Below are 11,795 nucleotides of genomic sequence, written 5' to 3'. Positions count from 1 at the left end.
GAAGTGGGGGAATAGCGGGAAGAAACGGCGGGAAGAGGCGCTCGACTCCCCGACAGGGCGGACCCACACGCCCCTTTTCGCTTGTGCCGGCGCCCCAGGCCCCCCCCCAGGGCGCCGGGTTCTGCCTGGGTCCGCCGGCACCAATTTCGGCCCGAGCCGGCGAAAAACGTGCTTCTGGGGGGGAGGGGCGACTGGGCCGTTTTTTCGGCGCCGGCACAGAAAAAACACCTGGGGAGGGCCTGTTGGGGCGCGGCTGGAGATGCTCTTATACGTGACATAAAAGTTTAGTACTGAAAGTGCACAATTTTGCAAGAACTCGTACGTTTAGTCTAGGTGTTGATCCAATGATTGAAAAGATGTCTGGAATATATATATTATAGAAAATTCAAAAATTGCAAATTATAACTCCATGCTTCTCAAAATATAAGGCGCACTTGACTTTACACGGTCTAGGTCACATATATTTCTAAGCATACAATACGTGAAAATCATAGTCAAAATTGTTTAACAAAGACCAAAAAAGTCAACCGGCACTTTATATTCGGGGAAGAGGAGGTAATTTCTTCGCGTGCCCTTGTTCACATGGCGGCCTAGCTCCATCACATGAATATTGTAGCTAGTTTTTTAGGGGGTATTTTAAACTAGCTACTATAACAGTGTAATGCCCTTGTCAATATCAAGATTATTTTCCAGCGCCACCACTGCCCACTGGGGACGATATTTTAAACCAACTACTACAACAGTGTAATTCCCTTGTCAATATCGAAATTACTTTCCAGCACCACCACTGCCCACTGGGGACGAATAACAAATAATTAGACAGCTAGCCAGTATATAATAAATCAAAGTTTTTTTTTTAGAAAAAGAGGATGACCCCCGGCCTCTGCATCTGGGCGATGCATACAACCACTTTATTAATTATTCTCACAAGACCTTACAAAGGAATACAACAGTAAGACTAAAGCCGCCGTCTAAGCAACTCTATCCAGTTGATGAAGGGGCGCAGATAGCCTGGGCCTAATACCAAACAGACATCGCAGCCAAACCTAACATCTAAGACCTGAGGTCCCATCCAGGACGCCTGCCGGGCATGGGTCTCATCGGTCCGGCGTGCACTCAGAGGCCGCCACCGCCAACTGCCACCGCTCCATCTTTAGAACTGTACTGATGCATCAACCTTGCTCGGTTCGGCTATCGTTGACGCCACCACGGCGCCCAACGGCACCTCCTCCCTGCGCGCAAACAACTGAGCACGTCGCGGTCGCCACTGATACACCTCAGCACCATGCTGCCAAGTACCACCAGCCGACACATCTTGAAGTCTTTGGAAGATCTGTCGTGCGTAGCACCTGCCGACCAGGCATGACAAAGCGTAGCACCTGTCGGTCAGGCATGACTTGACATCTCCACCGAAGCTCCATGCAAGATGAAGCCGCTCCACCTCCAGCCTCTCTGAACGGGACGGGAGCACCCCAGGAAGACACGGCGAAGAGTTGGGCACCACAATCACCATGAGAGCCAGACCAGCCGACCGCCATGGCGAAGCGACACCACTAAAGAGAGAACCGCCGCCATCAGGAACGCCAAGAACACGCTGCAGTTGTCCCACCTCCCCGCGGACCCAAAGCGGCGCCTTCAAGAAGGTGACGGAGCCGGGCACCGCCGCCGCCCAACCAAAGTTGTGGGTTTTCACCCGGGTGCAGGGGGAGGACGAGGGGGAGGGAGCTGGATCTCGAAGCCGCCTTCAAGAAGGAAACAACGCCTGGAGCACCGCCGGCGTCGTGGCCGCCGCAGCCGGCCAAGAAATTACTCCGATCCAGAGCTCCCAACCCCACATCCGCGCATTCCGCCATCGGATCCGGCCGGACTGACGAGGAGGAAGCAGCAGCACGGGGGTGCCGTCTTCAGATCTGGCGAAGGAGAGCAGCAGGGTATCCCTCCACGTAGCGCCCGCATCCACCGCCAACTCGCCGCCCACGCGGCCGAGTAGACGCCGCCCTCAACTCCGGCGAGCGCCGCCCGCCGCCAGGACGACGCCACCCTCACCAGCAGAGGCCGCCGCCTCAAACCCTAGGCCCGAGCCCGAGCGGCATCGCGGCCGAGGGCCTCGCCGCTACCCTCATCGGCGGCCGCACGGGGGACCCGGCGCCCGTCTCCGGCGGCGGCGAGGGAAGGAATCGAGAAGGGGAGGAGGCGGACGGGGAGGTCGGTCGCCCCCGAGTCGCCCTCGAGAGGGCGATGCGAGGGAACGGGACGAGGAGTGTAGTGGACATCTCCTTCCCTAGTAGGAGCTTGCATGTGCATGCATGGCCACCTGGAGCCAGTATATTTGCATCCCGTGAACTTGCATATCAGTTTATGTGCCAGCTCGTAGCCCTATCATACATATATATTCCTTTGTCCAATTCTATGTGTGCAAAATTTGTAAACCCATCAAACATATCTTATGGTTTATGTTCGTTAGCGAAAAAATTAAGCTCCAATAATGGTACACTAGTGGTTGCGCATATTTTTCCCAAATTACGGCAAGAGTCAAACTTGATATATCATGACGTGCTTGCCCTTGTTATACAATGCACACTACATCCCAGCCTATAAATACCACCCCAAGCAACCAAAGAAAAGCATCACAAGCTAGCAAGCCCACCTAGCTCAGCCACAAGCCTAGCCAGTACACTCTAGTTGGCCACTTGCTTCATCAACATAGCAATGGCGCCCTCCAAGCTCGTCCTCTTCCTCGCCCTGAACCAGGTCATCTTGGCAGCCGCGCATGGCTGCGGGTCGTACTATGGCCATACACCGGCCGTCCCAGTGCCAACACCACGGATCGCCGTGCCCCCGCCCGCCATCCCAGTCCCAACCCCAGCGACGACCGGAGGCGGCAGCGGCACCTGCTCGATCAACACGCTGAAGCTGGAGGTGTGCGCCAACGTACTGAACCTGCTAAAGCTCAACTTAGGCGTGCTGGCGAGCGACGACTGCTGTCCGCTGCTGGGCGGGCTCGCCGACCTCGACGCCGCCGTGTGCCTCTGCACCGCCATCAAGGCCAATGTCCTCGGCATCAAACTCAACGTCCCCGTCGACCTCGTTCTCCTCCTCAACAAGTGCGGCAAGACCTGCCCCGCCGACTTCACCTGCCCCAGCTGATCCACTCATCATCCGTCGATCCATGCATCACAAACCATTCGTCGTCATCATCACACTCGTCATACGCATGCGCCTATATTTTGTATCCTGTTCCAGTTCGTCGTCATCACACTCGTCGCTCATGCATGCATGAATGCTGACGTGTTTATTTCTTCCAGGGACTGCTTACAAGATAGACGTCGGTCATTGTATTCTGATATGATATCTAAATGCATGGTTCGCATATTTGAAAAATGTTATGCATACTTCACTACAAGAATAAGCATCGGTCCCGATGGCCAAATCTATGCCGACGGTGTTGGCAAATAAGCCACGGCGATCGCATCGGGCGCGCTTGCGTGCACGCGGGACAGATCAGGAGCGTGGCGGGCGTTGCGTGTGTGCGTGTGTAGACTAGGGTAGGGCCGCACGCTGTGTGTGCATGCGTGGCGCCGTACCAGGTGCAGCCGTTGGCGAGCAGGTCAGGGTGACCGAGTCGGGGCCATTGCGGGCTCGCCGCATCCCGGGCGCGATCATGCGCGGGGTGGACGCGGCCAGAGCGGGCCGGACCGAGCGCTCGGGCGGGTACTGACGTGGGGTTCGTGCCCAGCGTCTGCCCCGGGTATAAAGCCCGCGAGGGGCGCGTTGTAATGGTTCTGGTGTCAAGTACGAGCTCCTGGAGTTAGCGTCAATGTGCCGGGAAAAACCACCGGGTTCCCGTGTCCCTCTTCCTCCTCCGGTCTTCTTCTTCCTCGGTTCGCATCGCAGAGAGAGAGAAAGAGAGAGGTAGAGCCGAGCTAGGGGGCTAGCTAGGGTTTTGGGCGCGGCAACAACAATTGGCATCAGAGCTTTGGTTGGAGCTCGCCGGCGGCAATGGCAATCGTGCCGCACGGCAGAGCAGCGGGCGGGTCGGCGATGATGGCGATGCCGATGCTGACCACGGACAACTACACGGTCTGGGCCATCAAGGCGCAGGCCATCCTCGATGTGCACACCGTGTGGGAGGCGGTGGCGTCGGGCGACGCGGCGGTGAAGGCGCGGAAGGACAAGATGGCGCGTGGGTTGCTGCTAGGGGCGTTCCCGGAGGACGTGCTGCTGCAGGTGGCGACGAAGCTGACCGCCAGGGAGGTATGGGACTACCTGAAGGTGAGGTTCGTCGGCGCCGATCGGGTCCGCGCGACGAGACTGGCGACGATGCGCGGGGAATTTGACAGCTTGAAGATGGCGGGCGGCGAGGAGCTCTACGTGTACGTCGGGAGGCTGGCGGCGATGACGGCGAGCTATGCCAACCTCGGGGAGACACTGGGCGACGCAGCACTCATCACGAAGTTGCTGGGTATGTGCCGGATCGTCTCTTCCCCGTCATCGCCGGCATCGAGCAGTTCAACGACGTGACGACGATGGCGTTCAACGAAGCGCTCGTGCGGCTGCGCGTGTTCGATGAGCGAGTTCGGCGTCGACGGCAGGACAACGCCAGTGGGCGGACGGGCAACTACTATTCATGGCGGCGTACTGGCGGGCGCGGGAGCGGTAGCAAGGCGGAGTACTGGACGACGACGACGGGCGCAGCGTGGCATCGGGGAATGGCGGCAACAGGCGCGGGCGCTCCTACAAATCTGGCGAGCGCCGCCACTTCAAGCGCTAATGACCGGAGCTGCGGAAGACGCCAGCGGCTGAGCGGGCGCGGCTGGCGGGCGCCGGAGTCGAGGACGACGGCCTCCTCTAGGTCGTGGCTTAGGGGGGTATGTGTTAGCAAATAAGGTACGGCACGCGGGACAGATCGGGAGGGTGGCGGGCAAGCGTGTGTGCATGTGTAGACTAGGGTAGGGTGCGCTCTGTGTCTGCATGCTTGGTGCCGAAACAGGTGCAGCCGTTGGCGAGCAGGTCAGGGTGACCGAGTCGGAGCCGTTGCGGGCTTGCCGCATCCTCGGCGCGATCATGCGCGGGGTGGACACGGCCAGAGCTGGCCGGACCGAGCGCTCGGGCGGGTGCAGACGTGGGGTTCGTGCCCAGCGTCTGCCCCGGGTATAAAGCCCGCGAGGGGCGCGTTGTAACGGCTGTGGGGTCGAGTACGAGATCGTGGAGTTGGCATCATTGCAACGGGAAAAACCACCATGTCCCCGTGTCCCTCTTCCTCCTCTGGTCTTCTTCTTCCTCGGTTTGCATTGCAGAGAGAGAGAGGTAGAGCCGATCTAGGGCTAGCTAGGGTTTTGGGCGCGGCAACAACAGACAGGGTTGTAGGCATATGTGGAGATATGCCGTCCTAGCTGCCACTGTTTGTATAGGAACACCGTCGAAAGTCTACCAAGATCTGACCCATTTTGGTGACATCATTCATTGTGGCGTTTGCGTTGTATGGGAGATGCCATGGTCTATGGTGTTCCGCTCACGGGCCTCGGCCTCTCTGTCGGGGGACGCCATGGACCATATGACATCTCCCATGCAACCCAAATGCCATGGTGGATGGCGTCATCAAAAGGGCAAGATGATGCTAAACTTTCGATAAGAAGTCAAATTGTGATAAACGTTGGCAAAGGGTCAAAGCAATGATTTTGTCCACGCCTATCAAATAATGCCTGCAGATATCAGAGCACGCTTGTGTCTGGTTGGTTCCCAAGGGTGGACTGTTGGTCCTTGAGCTAGTTATCGGGTGTCGCGTGTCCGCGTCCGCGTGATGTATCAGACGCGCATCTGGTGGGTTGCACGGCGCGAGATCTCCTCGCCCTTTCCTTCGATCATTTTTTCTGTTTTCTTCGCTCTTTATTTCACATGATCCTTCTCCTCTTTCCTTTTCACGCGCCGGACCCTGGTCCTAAAAAAACTACCCCATAGCGACCCGAGTCGTACCTCGATCCCCTGTTCCGCTGCCGCGCGACCTGAGCGCTGGCCGCATCCAGAAGCCACATCATGGCGGCGCGACGAAGCAGCCCACGCCGGCACCTCCCTGCCGCTCCCCTCTCCCTCTAACCTTGCTCCCCCACCCGCCGCTCGGCACCTTCCGCCCGTCAGCCTCCTCCTCCCTGGATATCGGCTGGTCGATCCTGCCCGTGGGCCCGTGGTTGGACCGCCCGACACCTCAACTCGTGCGCCAACGGACCTGCCATCCTGCTCACCTGCCCGAGACGCCCATGCGCTTCAGTTCAACGCCCAGCAGGAGCTCTCCCCTGGTCAGCCCCTCATGTTTCCCTCTGTATTTTTCCCACTGTATTTTTCATTGCAAGTGCAGCAAAGTGCAGCAAATTTAGATTCAAAATACATCACATGGGCATTAGTACTGTCTTATACATACAACATAAGGATGCTGATTTTAGATTGAAAGTAGCAGACTAATTTTCCCTTGCTTGCTGTTTAATTGGTATGTAGAACCACACATTCGTGGAGGTCAGTAGCATAAAGGTATGCCATGTTCTTGAACATAAGTTAAACAATCTGGTTGTTTGTTTTGAGCTGTGAATATTTATACTGGAGCTCATGGTTACTTGTGCCGATATTTTGCCAGGAGATTATCATATCATCCCTGAATATTTGTGTTGAAGATCATGTGTTGGATGAATTTTGGATGGAATGGTATCTTTAATTATTCGAACTGAAGCTCATTGGTACCTGTGCCGACATTTCTCTAGGAGATTATCGTTTTATCTTTGAATATTTGTACTGAAGATCACTTGTTGATGCATTTTTAGATGGTCTTATATCTCTAAATAGCTATGCAAAAATATTGTTTCTCATGGAAAACTGTCCCTTTTTACTAGCTAGAATTAGACAGGGTAGTAAGGCGTAAGAGGTTAGTTGGTTGGTTTATTCAACTTTGAATTTATCAAGAGTGAAGATGTAACCACGAGTATATGCACAACATGTCACTGAATTCTATCTGTCCAAATGTTATCTCATGAATTTCAGTTATCTCTGAATATTACATACTCCCTGCGTCCCAAAATTCTTGTCTTAGATTTGTCAAGATACACATGTATCTAATACTAAAATGTGACTAGATACATCCGTATTTAGACAAATTTAAGACAAGAATTTAGGGACGGAGGGAGTACTTGGCATCAATGGGTGTACAAGTATACAGAAATAACATCAGCACATGAATTTCACTATACCAATACTCTGAATCAGTGAAGAATGAATGTGGATGTACAAGAAGCAAAATCCTTGTGTTATCCATGTCACTGAGATGACAGGAAAGACTTCCTGTACATCCACGTTCATTCAAGTATTTTGTGTAGACTGTAGATCCACACTTATTCACGTGCAGCAAAAGAACTAGTATTTGTCTGCACATCCACATTCATTCTGTTACAGCAAAACATCAGCCATTTCTTTGTCAAACATCAGCAAAACATTCACATGGAGAAGTTTTGACAACAAGCAAGCCACTGCGTATGGATGCAGCGCCGCGGCCGCTTGGTTTCCCTTGTGAGTGGGCAACGTAAGGGCATCTTCAACGCAGACACCGAAACGGTCGCAAATGTTCGGAAACTTTTAGGCACCAACCACGGACCACCAAATTGGAACGGGTCGATCCGGGTGTTTGAAATCCCACATACATTCCCCAAATCGAGGGAGTTGGGGAGTCCAGACTCCCGCCACTGCGGACTCCAACACCCCGAACCTCACCAAGAGCCTGCATATTCCCAACCCTACCCTCCTCGTGTGCTCCTGGACTGCCGCCACCCCAGTAGGCCCCCACATGACAATGACCATGCCTTGACAGACCTCTGCCGCTCTACACATGTGTCTTCTTGCCTAGGCCTATGCCGCTACTGCAATCCGCTAGATTTGGCCATAGCCCATGTACTCTCCGCCCCCGTCGACGACATCCATTGCAGAGGCAGTGCACGACAACTGGTCGGTCAAATGCCATAGCGAAATTTCTTGACATTGTGGTTTTTTGCTTTGACGCAAACACAATGGATTCTGACGAGGAGTACTTCTAGGTTGAATTCATGGATTTGCCTTCGTTAGATGAGGAAGATGTGTATCAAATGGAGGCGATGATGGCGATTCTTGAAGAAATAAATCGTGCGGAGGAGCATGTTCTCAACTTCATGTTTGGACATCAAGCGTTGAATCGACGCTAGTCACATGGGCATGTTTATCTGTACGAGGACTACTTTTCCCCTGATGTGCTATTCTAACACTTCTAGAGACAAAGATTGCATGCACATAAAATGGAAGAACTGCCCGTGTACTCAACAAAGGAAATACTAGGGCCATCATAAAACTCCCACCATCATTATTGAAACATTTGCATCAGAAGATTTTGGGATTTGACAATCTTTGTTTGGCATGCCAGGGTCTCACAAGTCACAATGACACTAACGTGCTGCATCAGTCTCCATTGTTAGCAAGGTTTTGTGCGGGCTAAAATTCTACATGTGGGAAGTCGGGAAGGTTAAAAGAAAGATGGCCTAGCTCGCTTTGGACAAGAAGATCCTTCCAAAATCTATGGGAGGCATGGGTTTTATAGCCATGAGAACTTATAATCAGGCTCTTCTAGCCAAGCAAGCATGGAGATTAATCCAGAATCTGGATAGTCTTGTGGCACGACTACTAATGGAGAAGTAGTACCTCAATGGGAACTTGGTTGATACAGTTTTTATAGGAAATGTGTCAGTTGTATGACACTAGTGCCAGTTGGGGCATTAGGCCTTGGCCTTCAGGTACATCAGATTGGGCTAGGAAACAACGACTACAATGCTAGGCCACACGGTCCATCTGCTCCTCGTCCTCTCCTACCACAAATGCTAAAAACCTCTTGTTTTGAGACATAACTTGTGCTCGCATGGTGCACCGTCCCAATAGCTAGCTGCATGGGCGTGTCACATCGACCGCATGCAAGCACTTACTTAAACAGAAAACAAACACTATCCTATGAAGCATGAGCTTAGCTTTAGACTACAAACGCTCGCAAATGTTTGGACCGGGTTGTTTGGACACTTTTAGGCATCAACCGCGGACAACCAATTGGAACGGACCGGTCTGGGGGTTCGAAATCCCACAGACCGACCTAGATCGAGGGAGCTTTGGGGGAGTCCAGACTTCCGCCACAGCGGACTTCGACACCCCGAACCTACCCCAGACATCATCCAGAGCCTGCATATTTTCACAATCATGCCCTCCTCATCGGCTCCTTGAGAACAACGACGCCCCAGTACCCCCCTTCCCAATACTGACCAGGCATTAACAGACCTCTGCCACTCCATCCATGCGTCTACTCGCCTAGTTCTATGCCACCGCCACACTCCGGCAGATTCATTCATAGCCCACGTACCCTCCACTCCAGTTGACGGCATCCATGGATGAGGCCGTGCATGGCAACTGGTTGGTCAAATGCCGTAGCGAAATTTCTAGGCATTGTCTTTTTTACCTGTGACGCAAACACAATGGATTGTGAAGAGGAGTACTTCTAAGTTGAATTCATGGATTTGCCTTCATCATATGAGGAAGATGGCTATGGACCGGAGGTGATGATGGCAATTCTTGAAGTAACAAAGCGTGTGGATGAGCATGTTCTCAGCTTCAAGAGTTCAATGTTGGGACATCAAGCGTTGAACCGACATTGGGCACATGGGCATGTTCTAGAGGACTAATTTGCCCCTGATGCGCTATTCAAACACTTTTTTTACGTTGGTTCTGAATACAGCGACCACTGTTCTTGCATATCAAGCAACGTGTCGGGTGTTGTGATGTTTACTTCAAGTTTATGAAGATACAACTTTTTGGTCTCCAGGAGTGCAGGGCTTCTATGAGCATACTTGTGTATGGCACAACCGCAAATTCATGGGATTAATATCTTTAGATATCTGAGTGCACAAGCCTAAAGGCAATTGTTAGATTTTCAACCACAATGGTCAAGTTGTTGAACCTAGGAACTTCAGAGAACAAAATGCCAAAGACACAACAAGGCTCATGGTACTTAGAGAATCAAGAGCGTTTCTATGTATGCTCGGATCCCAAGATTGCATGCACTAAAAATGTAAGAACTGCCCATATACTGAACAAAGGAAATACTAGGGCCATCATAAAATTCCCACCATCAATATTGAAGCACTTGCATGAAGACCACAAGATTTGTCACTCTTTCTTTAGCATGCCAATGTCTCAGAAGTCACAGTGACATCAATGTGCTACAACGGTCTCCGTTGTTTGCAAGTTTGTGTGCCGGTGAAGATCCTACATGCGGGGAGTGAAGAAGGGTAAAAGAAAGATGGCCTAGCTTGCTTGGGACAAAAAGATTCCTCAAAAAACTATGGTAGGCATGGGTTTGAGAGACATGAGAACTTTTAATCAGGCTCTTCTAGAAAATCAAGCTTGGAGATTTATCCACAACACTGAAAGACAAGTACTACCTCAATGAGAACTTGGTTGATACAATTTTTACAGGAAATACATCAGTTGTATATCACTAGTGCCAGCTGGGCCACTAGGCCTCGGCCTTCATGTGCATCCGATTGTGCTAGGAATTGACGCCTATAATGCTAGGCCACACGGTCCATCTGCTCCTGGGCCTCTCCTACCGCAATTGCTAAAAGCGCTTAATCTGAGACATAACTTGTGCTTGCCTATGGAGATCGACATGGTGCACCGGCCTAGTAATTGTGTTAGCTAGAGATTTTGCGTTTTTTGGAAGCTTGTATAGACATGTTTGTGGAACCTTCTATCGGTTTTGGCCAGTTTTGGAAAGATTCCATGACGTTTTCCTTTTTTTCTATTTTCCTGTATTTTTCTTTTGCCTTTGAAAAAATACATGTCTACCTTTTTTTTACTACACAGTGAACTCTTTTTGTGTGCACGATGATCTCTTTTTAGATACACATTGAAAATTTTCACATGCATGATGAACATTTATTCGAAATTAAAAATCATGTTGAATATTTCTGTATAAACCAGTGCGTGGATACGTGTCCACACCAACGACCATGCATGTATAAGCCAAAGCTAGCTGTGGAACATCTATAGTTGACTTCTCCTGCCCTCCAATTAGTATGCATATGCTATACGTGTCCATGCATGGTATCAAATTAAGTAGCAACTAGAGCATGTGGCCATGGCATGAAAGTCGTCCCACAGCATATCTTCAGCGCATTCCAGCCACTAGTACCCCGCTATTCTGTGTGCAGGGCTTGTTTGAAAATACGCGTGCCCATCAAGTATTGAAACTCGCCAGGCGTATATCTCGCTCTAACCATTTTGTTGGCTAGCGCACAGAGGTTCAGACCATCAATAAAGGTAAGTGTACACGTACGCAGATGGATTTTATTATGGTTTAAATTAAGCTGTAGCAAACATGAACGATCTGTTGAGATATGTATTTAGCACATGTATTCTTATACTCCAAGTCTCCTCCTTGTGTATAGTTGAGGATATGACTTGCCCTATGTACTATATATACTTGTGCATATGCACCTATCAATACATTGAGAGTTGCATCCTATTCCTCTACATGGTATCAGCCTAACCCTCGATCCCCAGCCCTAGCCGCGCCGTCGTCGCCTCCCCAGGCCGCCGTCGCACCCGCTGTTCCGCGCCTCCGCCTCCCCTCCGCCACGCCGCCTCCCTCCCTCCCTCCCAACCCTACCCCGCCGCCGCACCTCCACCCTGCACGCCGCACCCCTCCACCCTCCGTGCCTCCCCTCGCCGCTCCCCCCGAGCCGCCTCCC

At 51.9% G+C, this 11,795-nt stretch overlaps 1 protein-coding gene across 1 annotated transcript; it reads left to right on the top strand.

Annotated features, from left to right (window-relative positions):
* Positions 1-2,603: 2,603 nt before the first annotated feature.
* Positions 2,604-3,147, top strand: LOC119294273 (cortical cell-delineating protein-like). The gene has a single exon (XM_037572485.1). It carries the CDS (start codon positions 2,710-2,712, stop codon positions 3,145-3,147), a length of 438 nt encoding a protein of 145 aa, XP_037428382.1. The 5' UTR covers positions 2,604-2,709.
* Positions 3,148-11,795: the final 8,648 nt, after the last annotated feature.

Source organism: Triticum dicoccoides, chromosome 4B, assembly GCF_002162155.2.
Source record: "Triticum dicoccoides isolate Atlit2015 ecotype Zavitan chromosome 4B, WEW_v2.0, whole genome shotgun sequence".
NCBI lineage: Eukaryota > Viridiplantae > Streptophyta > Magnoliopsida > Poales > Poaceae > Triticum > Triticum dicoccoides.
This window is presented reverse-complemented; position numbering and strand designations above follow the sequence as displayed.

Excerpts from the sequence above, each read along its gene's own strand:
- LOC119294273 (XM_037572485.1), top strand. The coding sequence starts at position 2,710 with ATGGCGCCCTCCAAGCTCGTCCTCTTCCTCGCCCTGAACCAGGTCATC.